Consider the following 18,785-nt stretch of genomic DNA (forward strand, 5'->3'; position numbering starts at 1 on the left):
GTTAATGGCTTTAATTGCCATTACGACGAGTTTACAACCAGTGCATAGTGCCAATATATTGGGTGTTTTCCTCAGTCCGAGTCCCTCTCACTTAATTGTGCACATGTCATGAATCCAAATTTAATTTGGTCATATTGGGTTACTTTGTTCACAACTTTAAATTTATTGTACCGGCAAAACTGAATTGTCCGGTGATAATCAGTTGGACGGGTCCACCGATGGAGATGGATATGCAATGCGTTTACTTGTCGCGATCATGGATATCAGCTTGAATTCATATTATAAGTACGTCAAATATAGGTTGTCCCATTAAGATCGACTTGTTTGCAATTTGAAAGAAAGAGCTATAATGTTTTTATTGCAGCAAAAAAGTGTTACGAGTATTTGGTGCGCAATAGGCACATAATAATATTTTGTTTCTTTTTTTTCTATTGTACTCTTAAATATTTTTTATGACCTACTAAAGTCATTTCACATTCGACATTTTTATCATGAAGAAGTTCATGGACGAACAGCGTTTGGAAATACAAAGCCAGTGGTTGCATTTTCAAGTCGGTCCAAATAACCGATCCACCAGACAGGCTGTGCGAGCTATAGTGGACGACTGAATGCTCAAATCATGGGGAAAAGATTTTTAATAATCTATCATCCTTCTGCTCAAATGTGTCAGTGAGGCAACGAAAAGCTGACTAAATGCTCAGATGGGGTAGTAAGGCAACGCGAAGGTCAAAGCATTGAAAATATCACAGTTCAAAATGAGCCGAATCAGTGGATTTTACGCCGTTCATAGGAAATGAGAATTCGCAACAAAGTGAATTTTACGTACAAATCTTTCGCGAAGGTTGTGAGGTTGACAAGATCAACATAACGCAGGAAGTGAAGCCTCTTGATAATTTGAAGCACCTAACTTCACCGATTAGATTCTGAAAAAATTGAATAACACAACTTTTTTATTTTTCACTTGTTTTTTTATTTGCTTTTTTTTTTTTGTTTTAATTCAAAAACCTCTAAAAGATAAATGATCGTCTTGTGACGTCAGTTCGTTTGAAGAAAATTCGCTATGACATTTTTGCTCAATTTCATCAATAGCTAATGAAATGTCGCCTTTCAGCTCAATACTCGTTCTTCGTTTATTGGCATGCTATTCTCCTTCCATAAAACAAACCCACTCAGAGAAAGAAATCGACGGCGTCAAAGCGCTTAATTGCGGCCATATCGGCGCGACGTGCGATAACGACATTTTCGAATTTTACAATTTCTCTGCAAGTCTGGATGACTTTCCATTTATACCTACATAATATTATATGTATGCATGCATGTATTTATGTATTTACAGTACAACTTTCATCAAAATATAGAACATTGGCTGGAGGATGGTTCGATGTGTAGAAGTCCACGCAAGTGGGGAAAGTTACTGATCGCCATTCACTTGGGAGTGGCCAGGACGATTCTTCTACATATGGTTCAAGCAGCTCACAACGGCCGGGATTAGCCCACGTATCCTCTGGGTAGCTTCCGAACACCCGTTCGGGAGAGAGCTAATGTGAGAAGGCGAAGCATTCCAGGATATCTGGTTGTGCGCTGGATTTGGGGCCCGCCACTTAAAAATCCCCCCCAATGAAAAGAACTGCAAAGTCTCGGATGAGAACTGCCTTTACTGATAACGACCCCTGCAAACGAAATAAGGAATATGATTTGAGAGCATGCACCTGGAATGTCCGGTCCCTTAATGGGGAAGGTGCCTAGGCCGGGTGGTTGATGTCCTCGTGAGAGTAAAGGCTGACATCACTGCCATCCAAGAGATGCGATAGACGGGGCAAGGTAAGAAAACCATAGGACTTTGCGACGTCTACTACAGCTGCCATGTAAAGGAGCGCGAATTCGGTGTCGGATTTGTTGTAGGAGAGAGACTTCGTCGCCGAGTACTGTCGTTCACTCCGGTGGACGAGCGTCTCGCAATAATCCGCATCAAAGCGCGATTTTTTAACATCTCGCTAATTTGCGCCCACGCTCCGACGGAAGAGAAGGACGATGCGACCAAAGATTCCTTCTATGAGCGCTTGGAACGTTCCTATGAGCGCTGCCCCCGCCACGACATAAAAATCGTGCTTGGCGACTTCAACGCCAGGGTGGGCAAGGAGGGCATTTTTGGTCCCACAGTCGGAAAATTCAGCCTGCACAACGAAACATCCGGTAACGGACAGAGGCTTATCGACTTCGCCAGGGCCCGAAACATGGTAGTGTGCAGCACCAGATTCCAACATAAAAAGATACACCAAGCTACCTGGCTGTCTCCTGATCGAAAAACGCGAAACCAGATCGATCATGTTGTGATAGATGGAAGACACGCTTCTAGTGTATTAGATGTACGTACGATCCGAGGACCCAACATCGACCCAGAAGATTCGCCACTCGACTCTCACTCCTGCTCTCGGAGAGCACTGCCCAACAAACCGGCATGCGCGAGCATTGGAGCAACATTTCTCGTTCCCTACGTACCGCCGCCGAAGAAGAAATCGGATTCCGGCGAGCCCGAAAAAACAATTGGTGCGACGAGGAATGTCATGCTGCCGCAGAAAGAAAGGATGCCGCCTATAGAGTCACGCTGCGATCGGGCGCAACGCGAGCCATGTGGAATCGCTACAGAGAGCTGAAAAAGGAAGAGAGACGTATTATCCGACAGAAGAAACGAGAGGCCGAAATACGTGAGTGCGAGGAGCTTGAGATGCTGGCCAATAGGAACAACGCCCGAATTGAATTTGGTATAATTCTTGCTGTTTAAAAACTCAAATAAAATGAATGAAAACTCAAATAAAATGAACAGCAAATCCAATCTCTAGTAAGGCTACAGCAGAGTGACCGTTAATATCATGTATGCATGTATTTCCTTTAGTTTTTCATATCGAACGATTGGCATAAACTTTTTTGTTTCCTTATTCGCTCCGGCAGTTCCGCATGTTCCGAATACACGCATCTGTTCTGAATGCTTTGAATATCAGCAAGCTTTCTAATCTGCCTTGGTCGCGGAATACACGCTTTTCATTCAGTCCAGGTACGTTCATATGTGCACATACATGTTTTTGTACGAAAATAGTGACGCTACCTGATGGTATCGTTGCATAATACTAATTCCAGTGTCCAACGCTGAACTGTTGGATGGAAAGCTGCGATTGCGATTAGTTAAAACTTAACTTAAATTAAGAAGCTGTCGATTTTGGGTACTTGAATTTGTGAATTGAGAGAAGTAGACTTGCCGTATCTTCGATTTTATATTTAATTCTAAGAAGTAACATTTTATTGGGAGTCTACGCACAAGCATATGCGGACGATGTTGCTTGTTTGGTAACAGGCTCTTCGCTTATGAACATCTGCAGGAAAGTGCAGAAAACTCTAAATCGGATTGACACTTGGTGCTGTGCGAACGGGCTGTCGGCAAATCCCGCCAAGACTGGTATTGTCCTCTTTACCAGAAGGAGGAAGCTTGATGGACTCGTTCTGCCAAAGCTAAAAGGAGTCACAATCAAGCTATCCAAGGAAATTAAATATCTTGGAGTAATCCTCGATAGTAAGCAAGGCATCCAAAGCGCTGACAGCTTTCTGGCAGTGCAAAGGCGTCTTTGGGAAAACGTGGGGTCTCTCTCCTAGCAAGGTCCTATGGACCTACACGGCTATGATAAGACCCATTATCACCTATGCATCAGTGGTCTGGATGAGCAGACTTTCCCTAGTGGGAGTCAGGAGGACCTTATCGAGACTACAACGCACTGTGACCATCTGTTGCACCGGAGCTTTTCCGACTACTTTAGGCCCGGCACTAGATGCTCTGATTGGTTTACCACCACTTGATGCTTTGATCCGAGGAGAGGCCTTGAAGGCCATCTGCAGACTGAAACACAGTGGGAACTGGTACGGCCCTTGTCCGGCATTGGAACACAGAGAAGGCATGGACATCGATCCAACGATTCTCTCCATGCCCCTTGACTCCATGCCATCAAGGGTCGTACTTGAAAAGAGATACAGTGTAGTGCTACCAGAGGCTCAGTTGTGGGGAGACTCAGAATATGAGCCCGGCAAACACTGTTTTCGCATTTTTACGGATGGCTCCAGGACCGACCTTGGCTCCGGCTCTGGGGTCTACGTGGAATCCAGCGGGACAAAACTGCCCTTGCATCTGTGTTTCAAGCGGAGGTGTATGCAGTTCAAGAAGCGATGAACTTTGTTGTGGAAAAACGATGGAGAGGCAGATCTATATGTGTCTGCAGCGACAGCCAAGCAGCGCTTATGGCCTTAGACAGCCCTCAAACTACATCAGGGGTAGTGAAGTCCTGTAAATCCAGGCTGAACTATGTCGGCAGACATAATAGCCTGATGCTAACATGGATCCCGGGACACGTGGGTATCGCGGGTTACGAGACCTCTGACTCCTTAGCAAAGATGGGCTCTGAGGCCAACTTCTTTGGCCCAGAGCCCGCTTTGCCACTCCCCTCTGCGGCCATCACGGCCACGGTTAGCAAATGGGTAACTACTACCCACAAGCGAGCTTGGCAGGCTGAGAGAGGCTGCAGATGGACGAAACTGATGTTACCTGTCATGTCCGATCGACTGTCGCCAACCCTTCTGTCATTAAGCAGAGGGGAGTGCAGACGGCTGGTTGGACTGATGACGGGCCACTTTCTGTGGGCAAAGCACATGGAAAGGTTGGGCATCTCAGACAGTGTATTCTGCCCAGCTTGTGAAGAGGAGGATGAGACGGCGGACCACTTCTTGTGTGTCTGCCCCGCCTTCGCTCGAATCAGGTTTGAGGTCTTTGGCACTGATGTGTTAAGAAGCGACCATCTTGGCTCCTTGGCACCACAACATCTACTCAGATTTCTTCGGAGATCGAGTAGATTTAAAGAAAATTAAAAGGGAATCCAAGTGTAGTACAATGGACTCAATTAATGTCTGAGTGCTGCACTTGCTAGTTGTCCCGACAAAAAAAAAAAAAAAACATTTTATTGAGAAATTATTTTTGAAAATAATTAATTTTAGTTGGCATTATAAAAGGCGAACTGTTAAAAAGATACAAAAAAGTAGCATTCAAGTGTTGAGTAATCGTTGTCAATTTCTTAAGTCAAGTTAAGTCGTAACCAACCTAACCTAACCTAACCTAAGTCGTGACCATTGTACTGATCCATAACTCAAAACACTATCAGCTGGTCGTCAAAAAATACCCACAGCTGAGGTCACCTCATTCCGAAACGCTCTTTTAAGTAACATGGTTGCATACAAAATTATTAAATTTCATAAAAAATCGTATCAAAAAGTCTAAAAAATTACGTCAAAATTCAGATTTTATGAATAAAAAGCTAAGAAATAAAAAGAAAAAAAAATTATAGCTAAGAAATATATTAAAAATATTTGTTATTGTTAATTTTTAAAATGGAAGATATTATTTCCTTTTTCTGCTTTTCTCGATTTCTGTTGTGTTTAATGTTGCCGTAAAAATATTAATTTGGCGTAGCAATCTCTCCAATACGCTTAAGCAAAAAAACTAAGCACTCACACCATCATGAAAAGAATAATGAGATGGCGCCTATCGTTGTACCATAATTAAAATGTAATGCTTATAATTTTGGAAAATATACATTTTTTAAAAATTATTTCAATAACTCACTCAGTTTTATTTAGCTATACTTTTTTTAACATCAGGTCGCATCGCCCGCAATTGCTGTTATTGTTGATGTTCTTCGCCTTTTAGCAGTAAAATCTCTCTCTCGATACTGCAGTGTTGCCTAGCTTTAGATGTAAAAACGCACTAAAATGCCCATTTAAAGAAAATAAAATAGCAAATTTTTATTGAATTACTTAAAGTATTTTGTATGCGTGACAAAATGTCTTTAAAATGTGCGTGTTTTTAAATAAATGTGTTATGGTTATGTACAATTCTTTGCTAAGGAGGAACTGTTTTGTTAAGAGAACGCGTTTTTTGCTATATTTGAGGTTATGTCACAAGATAAGGTACTCTTTTTGTAAAAATGTCAGTATGGTCTCTTTAGTATTTTCTGGTATTTTGTTGCTTACAATGCTTTTACAATGAATACACCTCTTGATGCCCTATGTCCCACTAAGGATTGATGGCCGGAAGAAACGATTACACCACTATTGTTTTAATTCGCATTCAATAAATTCAAAGGTTTTTTAAAATGTGTGAAAAGGTTTTCAATCTTAAGAAGAGTTGAGAGAAGATTATTTAATATTCTTGCATAACCTTAAATGGAGCCAAAAATTAAATTTGCAGTTTCAAATTATCAAATTTTATAAGAGTAAAAATATTTTTATTAGCACTAAAATCTTCTCAGAGTGACCTTTTTTAAGCTTTTTTTGTTTAATAATATAGTTGGTTTTTTAACTTAAAGTTTCGGTAGCTTTAAATTTAAAAAAAAAACAAACACGAAACTTCAAAATTTTCGCATTTTGGGTATAAAAAAGAACTAAATTTATTGCGAAGAGCAAATGGTTGGCAATACTGCACAACTCAGCAAACGTGACGTCACGTACTCTCTGAAGGGCGCAATCTTCTTTCTATCATTCTTGCTTTTGTACCTATCGTTGGTAGTGCTGCAAAGTGCTCAACCTAATTCCTGAGCGCTCTCATATGAAATGAGTCATCTATGCCGCTATTTCGCTCTCAGTGAGTTTGACAGAATTGCAGGTGGAATTACTGTGTGTATGATAGCATTCGAGCAACAACAACATTTTTTATATTAGAACTGTCAAGGGAAAGAGAATAGAATAGAATGAATGACAAATAAAAGATAAAATTAGTTCTCTGCACATTTCTCTCATGTACATATGTATGTATGCATGCACATAACTTGTTTATAAAAATTCTGCCGAAATAAATAACACTAACAATTCTGTTCAGTTTTATTTTAACGAAATCATGTTCACATATTCTAAGCATAAATTTAAACGCAAGCTAAATCCAAGCAGCCGTTTATAAGTTTTCTAATTTGCGCCGTAGCCGAATGGTTTGGTGCGTGACTACCATTCGCAATTCACAGAGAGCACGTAGGTTCGAATCTCGGTGAAACACCAAAATTAAGAAAAACATTTTTCTAATAGCGGTCGCCCCTCGGCAGGCAACATCAAGACGCACACTACAAATAGGAGGAGGAGCTCGGCCAATTATATATATAATATATATACATATAATTTGCGCTTCCGTCAAAATTCCCCGGAGCTTTTCCTACATATTGCGTTTTTCCAACTCTACCTATGCTAAATTTCGTTCGAGCGCATTTTTCTCATAAAGATGACGTTGTTGTGCGTATTGCAACCGCTGCTGAAGTGTAAGGTTCGCTTGCCTTAATGTGTACACATGTGACTGCAAATACATACCTATATGTACATATGTACATGTATGTATGTATGCAATACCTTTACAAGTGGATGTAATAAAAATATTCACATGATTAATTGGAGCTCATTTAAAATATGTAAATATTTCAAGCTTACATTTGTATTTGCAACAAAGTTAATTGTACAGCTTCGCCGTTCACTTCGCCTTCAAAGCTATCAATTAAAATATATTCGCCATTGCTGGGATGCTGGTACGATAGTTTGACCGCAGAATCAATGGTAAATGAATAGGCGCTTGCTTTTGTTATGTCGTTCATTGTGGTCGGTATAGACGCGTTCGGTACTCTATTTGTCGCTTGATTTTACACGTGGGAGCGTATTTTCCCTTCAGCGTTTGTTATTGCTTCTGCACTTCTGGCGTCAATTTTTCGTTGATACACGGCACGTCACATGGCCGCAACAGATGTTTTCCATTTCAATTCAACCGGGCTATTCGGGACATGTTTTTCGAATTCGATATAACTCACCTTGTGCAAAATAAAAAAATGTCAACTACTTTTTTGCTATTGTTTGTACATGAAGTCGCTCATGCAAATAATGATGATCATTTTGAACTCAGAATCTTTAAAATCGGTTCATTTTTGACTAAGTTATGAGCAATTAATTCTTATAAAGGGTGGTTAAGTTTCAAGGGCCGGTGTTGATTTTAAATAAAATTCAATTTTTTTAGGAAATTGTTGTCATTTCTCTTTATCATGATAATACTGGTAGGGCTCAATTACGTATGGGATAAAATATCGGCCATGTGGAAGCCGAGGCCTCGGCGGCACACCTCCATCCGATGGTCCAAATTTTCGATGACGCTGAGACGTAATTGAGGTTCTATGCCGTTAATGAGCCGAATTATCTCATCCTTTAGCTCCTGAATTATTGCTGACTTATCGACGCACACCTTTTCTTTCAAATAATCTCAAAGAAAGAAGTCCAACGGTGTCGTAGAAGTTTAGGTGTGGTTCACATTCAACATCGAAAAACAAAATTGTCCATAAGTCTTGAAAAAATTCTTTTCGGGCGAACAAAAAAATACGTGTCTCATTATTTTGACCAAAGAGCAACATACAAATTAAAGTTACATCGAAATCGAAGAACATGTCCCGAATAGCCCGGTTGAATTGAAATGGAAAGCATCAACAGCCTTTTCGTTTTTAATCCTTAATAACATTTGAAAGCTAAAATTGCTACCCTTATCATCATTATCCATTTCAAAAACCAATCCTCCTACGATGTCTTCTGGTTTAAAATGTTCCATACAAATTCTCCATGTTTTTGGTTTTAAGGTAGCAGATCGCCAACAAAATTGCAACCACTTTTTTGCGTTCGTTCTTAGCTGTTGGAAAGAGAAAAAAACTAATATAAGGTGTTTTATAGCGGCTATCATTTATTTATCAATTCCACACAGCGCACATCATTCAATTTTATTACAATATTTATTTATAGCAATTTTCACTCACATAAATGCGTAAATTCAACGTAGAGCAAATTGGCTTGCTCCCAAATATTGGCACACTCACACCGCGTGACAAAAAAAAAACGCAAATGCAAATAACAATTCAATATTCAATACAATTATAAAGAGCTCGGAAAATCGGAATTTGTCACATTTTGACGGGACACTGAAATATCGCAGGTTTTAACAGAAATTGGCTATTTCAAATTGGTACCTGATTAGTATTTTATTGAGCATCCATTATTTTTTAAAACTGCTTCGCACGCGCGAGTTAAACTTTCTATTAACTTTTGGCATCTCTCCATAGGAATGGAGTTCCGCGCTTACGGTACTTCTTCAGTTCATTGGCATTTTTAAATGTATTTTGCCCAACCTTGACCTAAATGTATTCAATAAGGCCTTGGATTTGTGATGGCTTGGTTTTTTCATGATGAACAAAAGTTTTCACATCAGGACAAATCTTATTAGTTTTAGTTCCGTCCGGAAAAAGTATTTTTTCCCAGAAACGTATGTCTTTTATTTTAATGAATCTATGGGTATTTGCGAAAGACAATCGTGTCTTGATATTTTTTTCGACAGTAGCGGATTTTTCTGCTTACAAACAATAACGATTTTAGAAAACCATTATATTTGCAATTACAACAATTAAAAATGTATCAAAAAAATTAGCTTGAAAAATTACCTATGAATATTAGTTAATATAGGTATACAAATATAATTGGCGCGTACACCCTTTTTGGGTGTTTGGCCGAGGTCCTCCTCGTATTTGTGGTGTGCGCCAGTTTCAAGCCGACTCCGAACGGCAGATATTTTTATGAGGAGCTCTTTCATGGCAGAAATACACTCGGAGGTTTTGCCATTGCCTGCCGAGGGGCGACCGCTATTAGAAAAATGTTTTTCTTATTCTGCTGTTTTCACTGAGATTCGAACCGACGTTCTCTCTGTGAATTCCGAATGGTAGTCGCGCACCAACCCATTCGGCTACGGCGGTCGTAGTTAAACTTCTGAAAAATAACCATTCATATGGAGGGCACTATAAGTGCGCTATTTTTCTATCTATAGCTACAAGAGGGTCGTTTGAAAAGTCTGTGCAAAAATAAAACCACTTAATTGTTTGGCGTAAACTTTTTTAATTTCTCGACATAGTCTCCTTTTAGGCTTATATATCATACTTGGTCCTAAGCTATCTTATTTTGATCATTTTATTTCGATCGCTTCCGAATAATGGGTTTTGTCTAATTATGAAAGGGCTAGTTTCTGCAATCACCTTCGCGTTTGAATAAAATCTTTCTCTCGACAACCATTTCTTCACAATGGTGAACAAATAGTAGTCCGGGGGATCTTACGGAGCCAAGTCTAGAGAATAGGGGGGATGTGAAACGAGCTGGAACCCTATTTCCATTAAATTTGCTACCACAACTACTGAGACGTGAGTCGATGCGTTATCGTGATGGAAAAGAAATATTATATCACTCGACTTCCTCGATTGAAACGAGTACCAAACACAAATAAATATACTGATTTGACTGAAACCTTGTATGAGATTCTACTAAATAAAAATGACCTCGATACGCGCCAATAGTGCCATCTCTCTGAATTTGCAGGTACTTTTCAAACGAACCTCGTTTGTATGCATGAGATTCCCATTTACGATTTCCTCTGATAATATCGCCGCTCAAACATAAACGCACCCTAATACTTCTGCTCCATGCAGTATGCAAGTTAAGCAGTATGTACTTGTAAAGGGTGATCAAGTTAGAGGTATCAGATTTAAATTGAAATAAAACAATGAAAATTTAAACTGATTGGGCAATATTTATTATTTTTGTGTAGAAGCAATCATGACATTTACTTTTGAAGATAATCCCTTTCAAATATTGAACGCAACTGCGCCGTAATTCAGTCATCATAACACCAATTTTGAATTACTCGCTGGAGGACTTCGGTCGGTATCTCGAGAATAACTTTTGTAATGTACAAAGGTGTAATATCACACGATCTTGGGGGTCAATCAACTACTCCGAGAGGAGAGATTAATTGCTCACCGAAACGACAATGCACTAAATCCATTGTTTCACAGGCTGTATGGCAAAGGCTTGTTGGAACCAAATATTGTGCAGATCAAGGGCTTCAATTCCCGGCACCAAAAAGTCGTTTATCATTACGCGATAGCGTTCGCCATTCACTATTACATTGGCGCCATTGTAATGGATGTTCTTGAATGGCTGCTCTTCGGCCTAATTATGGCAATTTCGCTTATTGACATAGCCATTAAGCCAAAAATGGGCCGCATTGCTCATCATCATAAGTTGGCCTTAGCGCGCGAGAAACACTTTTTACAGAGCGTCGATTTTCGTAACGCAATTTTACGATTTGTAAACGTTGTTGAGGCGTAAGTAACCCTTTCCATGATGAAATGTCAATGGATACTGAAAAAACGTATGTATTTAGTACACGTGATCTGTCAAAAGAACCCTATTGGAAAAAGTACCTCCAATCTGATCACCCTCTATATACGTTGTCACGCGCAAAATCATCTATATTACTTTTATTTAATTTCTTTGTTAATAAATAAATGTAAAATATGTAAAATCAAACCAGACTGTATGTCAGCAAAAATTAAACAAAGTATGTCGGATGCATTTAGCAATAAGTTCAACGAGTTCAATAAATTACATTAGAAGCTTTATTTGCTACATTAGCAGTTAAAGTAAGTTTACTTATAAGTAAAATAAATTGTAAGGTTCAGTTCTATTTTGATAATAATGAAAGGAAGAGTTAAGCTTAGAGCTTATTTTTTTTAATAAAATTAAAATAATAATTTATTAACTTATACATACACACATACAGTATTGGCCAAAATTAAAGCACCCCCCTAATGGCATTTCAAATAATGTCAAATAACTCAATAAAACAACATCGCATATTACTTACTTTTACACCTTGTTTCTTCTTATTATCTTGGTGATTAATAAACATGACAAAAAATGTTCAACATTTCTTATATTAAAAATTAAATTAAAAAATATTAATATTATTCAAAACTTGTCTGGACAAAACTAAAGCACCCCCCATTAAAAGCGAAAATAATTGTTTTTATTCTTCAGCATTTTGTACTAAACCCATTATTTTTGATAACTCCAGAACATCTTTTTGGCATAGAAGATTTTGGTTTACTAATAATTTCCGGAGAAATGTTGTACCAGGCTTCTTTAACCGCTTCAAACAGGGCTTCCTTTGTGCTGCAATTTTCCCTATTAATTTTCGTATTTACAATCTCCCACAAATTCTCAATGGGATTGAGATCGGGAGATTGAGCTGGCCAGTCTAAAACATCTATAGCTGTAACCACGTTTTACAGTGCCTAGAGTTATGCTTCGGATCATTATCCTGATGGAACCTCCATCTCAGTGGCATTTCCTCCTCAGCGTCTGGTAGCATTACATCTTTAAGGATGTTTGTGTACATGAAGCGGTCCATAATTCCCTCTATTCGATAGGCCCGATACCCTGGCCGGAGAAATAACCCCAGACCAAAATGTTCCCCCCACCATACTTGGTAGTTCCGATACAATACTTCGGATTTAGTCGCTGTTGCTTTGGCCTTCTTACTCGCCTTATTCCATCTGAATGTTTCAAATTATATTTGGATTCATCAGAGAATAATACAGTTTTCCATTTTTGAACTGTTCAATTAATATGCAATTTCGCAAACTCGAGTCTCGCTTTTTTGTTTTTGGCGGAAATAAATAGCTTTCTAGCAGGTCGTCGACTGAAAAGTCCGGCCTCCACTGCTCGTCTTCTGATCGTTCTAGAACTTACCGGCAAACTTAAATCAATTTTTATTTGTTCAGAAGAGACTATGGGGTCACTCTGAATTTTTCTTTTAATCGAGGAGTCGTCTTGCGTGTAGTCTTTCGTGGCCTTCCTCCACTATGGATTGCAGAAATAGAACTCGTTTGTTCAAATTTTTTTATAAGTCGCGATATTACACTTCTATTTATTGAATATTTCTCATTAATTTTGTGCCGCGATAAACCACTTTGCCAATCACTTATTATTTTATTTTTAAATTTATTTGAATACGCATTTCTGGCCATATTTGCTGATTTCCCGTATGAAATGTTTTGTCCTACTAAATCCGCACGTGTTTTGCACAAATTATTCTAACGAACTTTGACTCAGCTTTAAATACCGTTAGGAAGAGAAATTAACTTAAAAACAACAAAACAAAGCCGTAGTTAAGAAAAAAAAAATGTGGGGTGCTTTAGTTTTGACCATTCAGTTTTTAAATAATATGAACATTTCAATTTTTTTTCAGTATAACCAAAAAGCTGTATATTTGGTATTATATTTTATAAATACTTAAGTAACAAGGAAACACATGACATATGTATATGCCATATTTCAAGATGTTTGATTGAGAGATTTAGCATTATTTGAAATGCCATTAGGGGGGTGCTTTAGTTTTGGCCAATACTATATGTACATATCACCGCCTACATTGAAAATTATCATTTTTTATTTATATTTCCACTATTGGTTTAAACTGTTTTAAAAAATGTATTCATAAATATAATTTCTATTTCTTTTTCTAAATACAAATAAAAATATAACTCACAAATTCATCATAATCTTCTTCCTTCAATACAAATGGTTTGTTACTCGTATCTTCACTGTTTGCTATCAAACTTTAACAGTTTACTCTCTGCGCTCTTTCAATATTTTGCAAAAGCAGCATTATTTTTTTTTGGGTGAGTTTTAGCCAGCTCTGCACTTGCATATCAGTGTTGTTCTCGAGCAAGAGTCTTGGTCTCAGTTGGCATATGCACAGGTATACGAAAATAAATCACCAAATTTTACTCGATATTGTGTGACTGCAAAGCAGTTTATTATCTTATTTACATACATACATACAGATATTCTTGAACTTGATTGATAAGTTAAGTTACTATCCGTATACCCACATACATACATAGCATGAACTTAGTACACTACTTATACTTATCCGAATACATGGCACCAACAAAATATCTTATCTTCAAGGCCACTTAAGTTTTATGCTTAGTTATGCTTAGCTTAAAACACTGGCTGGTCATCGTGACTATTTCAGTTAGTTTTGTAGAATCAACGGAAGATGAAGTGTTATTGTTATACGATGGGTGATCCTTCGAAATTGATCGTTATCGCATTAATGGCTTTAATTGCCATTACGACGAGTGTGCAACCAGTGCATAGTGCAAATATATTGGGTGTTTTCCTCAGTCCCAGTCCCTCTCACTTAATTGTGGACATGTCAATTATGAAAACATTGGCGGAGAAAGGCCACAATGTGACAGTTGTTTCCGTACAAAAGCCAAAAGTAACTCATGAAAAAATACACAATATAATTATTGAACCATCAGAGGAGCATCAACGCGAAATGGAACAGGAATTATCCGCTATGGGTGCGAAAAAACAAAATGTGGTTGTAATGCTGATGAAATCTCTAATGGCCAATGATGTTTTTACCCAAATACAATATGATGCACTCAGAAATGAACGTTTCCAGTCGATCTATGAATCCAAATTTGATTTGGTCATACTGGGTTACTTTGCTAACAACTTTAACTTTATTGTACCGGCTAAACTGAATTGTCCGGTGATAATCAGTTGGACGGGTGCACCGATGGAGACGGTTAATGGGTTCGTGGGCGTGCCGCACGAAATGACTTACGTACCGTCTACATTTACGCCTCACAAAAATGGCGAATTGTTGAGCTTTGGCTTGCGTATGTTTAATGCGATCATGAGCTATACACTACGTTTTTTTGACGCGATCATGGACATCAACTTTCATTCATATTATAAGTACGTCAAATACGGGGTGTCCCATTAAGAACGACTTGTTTGCAATTTGAAAGAGAGAACTATAATGTTTTTAATGCAGCAAAAAGGTTATATTTGGTGCGCAATAAGCACATAATAATATTTTGTTTCTTTTTTTCTATTGTACTCTTAAATATTTTTTATGACCTACCAAAGTCATTTCACATTCGACATTTTTATCATGACGAAGTTCATGGACAAACAGCGTTTGGAAATACAAAGCCGGTGGTAGCATTTTCAAGTTGGTCCAAGTAACCGATCCACCAGACAGGCTGCGCGAGCTATAGTGGACGACTGAATGCTCAAATCATGGTGAAAAGTTTTTTATTAATAATTTTAAAGTAACCTATCATCCTTCTGCTCAAATGTGTCAGTGAGGCAACGCCAAGGTTAAATTAGCCGAATCAGTGGATTTTACGCCATTCATGGGCAATGAGAATTCGCAACAAAGTGAATTTCACGTACAAATCTTTCGCGAACAACCTCACAAGATCAACATAACGCGGGAAGTGAAGCCTCTTGATAATTTGAAGCACCTAACTTCACCGATTTGATTCTGAAAAAATTGAACAACACAACTTTTTTATTTTTCACTTGTTTTTTTTATTTGTTTTTTAAAAGATAAATGATCGTCTTGTGATGTCAGTTCGTTTGAAGAAAATTTGCTATGACATTTTTGCTCAATTTCATCAATAGCTAATGAAATGTCGCCTTTCAGCTCAATACTCGTTCTTCGTTTATTGGCGTGCTATTCTCCTTCCATAAAACAAACCCACTCAGAGAAAAAAATCCATGGCGTCAAAATACTTAATTGCGGCCATATCGCCGCGACGCGCATTAACGACATTTTCGAATTTTACAATTTATCTGCAAGTCTACTTGACTAAACCTCAAAGTTCACACAAGGCGCGGTCTTAATGGGATGCACTTTCCATTTATACATAATATTATATGTATGCATGCATGTATTTATGTATTTATATAACAACTTTGATCAAAATATAGAACATTGGCTGAGGGCGACCCGACAATCCGTTCATATTCCCAGATGTTGGCAAATGTTTCGCTTGTATTTTGCAACAGTCATTTTAGTGAAGGACCTATACGGCCATTGGTACCAGGATTGGTAGAGATCGGTGGCATACAAATCAAGGAGAAGCCCGATCCTTTGCCAAAGGTAAGAAATATCACTTTCAATTCTTTATTCATTACCGATTACTTTATTTTCTAGACATGTTTTAATATGGCCACTTGCAATGTGTGCGCTGTATTTGTTTCAATTGTATTGAGTGATTTTTAGATAGTTCGCCCATTTGCGGTCAATCAGTCAATCGAATAGGAGTCTCTAATATTTTTATAAAAAATTTGCAAAATTGCGAAAAAGTCAAACGGAATGGGGTACGAAAGATCGATCGATAATCGTCGACACCGTTGGCTCAGATACCAATGACGAGGGTCGTAGCAAGGCAAGTTAGATTAGATTAGGTTTAGGTGGCTATACCAAGCAGTGATATGCCTAAAAACTAGTCCATCCCCTTACCACCGGTTTGGATAATAGAGAAAAAATATACTGAAGGTTGAAAGAAAATGAAACAAATGTGTGCAACTCCGCAAGAAGCTGATAACCTCTTCAGATAAAGGCCGAAAGAAAGCGAATTTTCCAGAATTCTTTCTGAGAAAACTTTTAAATTTATTGATCTAAAAATATGTACACATATTATCTTATCTTTTAACTGTATGTTGTGACTTAGTATTAGTAAAAATATTTATGTGGAAAGGAGATACAGCTGATCTCCGGGAGCTCCTCTCAAAAAAGATGTTTTGGGGTGACTACGATATCTCTGATCTGGATCCTCTAAAATTAAAAACCCAAACAGATTTCGTTAAAATAATGTTAAATCTAGTAATTAATCGAAGGAATAAGCAAAAAAAGTTTTTTTGACAAAATGACGGTTTCTAAAAAAAATCGATTTTTGACCAAATTTTCGGCCTTAAATTGTTTATAAAAAATATTTATCGATGAGAAAAAATTTGGGATGAATTACTGAAAGATATATTTAAGAAGCTCGTGTTAAAATTCGAGACTAATCGGCTAAGCCATTTTCGAGTAATGTTGGTCACCGACTTTGAAAACACCATTTTGAAAAAAACGCGATTAAAGTTTGAAAAGCACTTTACATAGGATACAATTTTTTTCTTTAACTTACATGGAGTTATCTATTTCAAGACCCTATAATACACCCTCCGCCGCTTCGGCAGCTTCTAATAACTCGAGCTGATGTTGTCTGACTTCTTCCTTTAAAGACAAAGATTATTGCATCTCTATTTTTATTTTAAATATCTAATTTTGGTTGACACTTATAAAAATTTCATAAAATGGAAATTTCAATTTAATACAAATTTCTTCTTTCCATCCGCAATTATTTTCCAGGAGCTTGAGAAGTTTTTGAACGCCTCCAACAAGAATGGCGCCATACTCTTCAGCTTGGGTTCGAATATGAAAAGTTCCAACATACAACCAGCCACGATTCAGATACTTTACAAAGTACTCTCCTCACTTGAACAAAATGTGATTTGGAAATGGCAAGATTTGGCAAAAACCCCAGGTAATGCCTCGAATATATTCTATCAAAAATGGTTGCCACAAGACGACATACTCCCCCATCCCAATCTCAAATTATTCATCACGCACGCCGGTAAGGGCGGCATGGTGGAGGCCACTTACCATGGTGTACCAATGGTTGCCATGCCAATATTTGCTGACCAACCCGTAAATGCGGCCAAAATAGTCTCTTCCGGTTATGGAACACAGGTGGATATTATGAATTTGAAAGAAGATGATTTTAAGGCTGCCATCTTGGAGGTGCTGAACAATCCAGTGTATCGGTATAATGTACGAAAATTTGCGAAACTTTACCGCGATCGCCCGTTGAGTGCTCGAGAGAGCGTTGTTTACTGGGTGGAGTACGTGCTGCGTCATCATGGTGCTGCTCACATGCAAAGTCCACTGGTGCGCATGAATTTTATACAATCCAGTGGTTTGGATGTCTTGTTTGCTTATTTTGCGATATTATATGCGCTTTGGCGATTGGCGAAGTTGGCGCTTGCGCATTTATGTGAATTAATTCGCAAAGTGAGGGGAATTTTTAAGTCAAAGCGGGAAAAATCGAAAAAGCAATAATTTACCCAAGGCTGCGCCTTGGAGTGAGTAAAAAAGAACTATTGTTTTTGAACTATATTCCGAATAAAATTCAACGTTTTTCGGGTTTTTTTTAATTTTTATATATGTACATATTTGTATTTTTATCAGAATTCCTTAAAATTTGAATATGTTTTCAGTTATAAAGCATATAGAAATGTTTTAATACACAATTTTTGTCTCATTTCTAGTTAACCATTAAAAAATGTTTATATATTAGAAAACAAAATGTATTTAATTAATGTAATAAAATTTTAAAACACTCGCTAGCTCCTCAAGCTTTCATGCACCTTATTGGACTTTTCCCTTATTTTCGTGTAAAATTCAATTTTGTAGAAATTTCAAATAAAACAATTGCTGGTCGGTTAGTAGTCGAAGAGGACAAAACGAAGTATCTGCTCTCATGAAACAGACATTTCAACGTGATTCTGATTAAAATTTTGACATTCAAAATTTCAAATTACAAAAACAAAACATATTTAAACATAGCTGTTGCTCTATTATATATTCGCCTTGAAACATTCGGTACGCTCGCGTTTTGTCTGTAATTTGTTGAAGTTGAAAGTTAAAATTGCAAGGGTAGAAGATTACAAGGTTTGCTATTTAGCTATGGAGAAAAAGAAAATTGTGAGAGGAACTTTGGCAGCCACGTCATTTGTGGATTCGCTAGCCGGAATCTGCACGACAATTTCACATATATTCACACACTCGTCCAATCAGTCTTCGTTCAGATGGCAACGAAGTGGCATCGGTTAATTTTTGACATGATAACGTCTTATAATTCGATTTAGCCGGCTGCACGCACGAAAAAATGTGTCGTTACCTTGCTCATTAATCGTTACCTTGCTCATGGTCGTTACCTTGAATG

At 37.9% G+C, this 18,785-nt stretch overlaps 1 protein-coding gene across 1 annotated transcript; it reads left to right on the plus strand.

Annotated features, from left to right (window-relative positions):
• Positions 1-13,855: 13,855 nt before the first annotated feature.
• Positions 13,856-18,134, plus strand: LOC128863694 (UDP-glycosyltransferase UGT5-like). The gene is made up of 3 exons (XM_054102975.1): positions 13,856-14,700; positions 15,724-15,895; positions 17,150-18,134. Exons 1-3 carry the CDS (start codon positions 13,988-13,990, stop codon positions 17,897-17,899), a joined length of 1,635 nt encoding a protein of 544 aa, XP_053958950.1. The 5' UTR covers positions 13,856-13,987; the 3' UTR covers positions 17,900-18,134.
• The last annotated feature ends 651 nt before the right edge of the window (positions 18,135-18,785 follow it).

The sequence above is a fragment of the Anastrepha ludens genome, chromosome 5 (assembly GCF_028408465.1).
Source record: "Anastrepha ludens isolate Willacy chromosome 5, idAnaLude1.1, whole genome shotgun sequence".
NCBI lineage: Eukaryota > Metazoa > Arthropoda > Insecta > Diptera > Tephritidae > Anastrepha > Anastrepha ludens.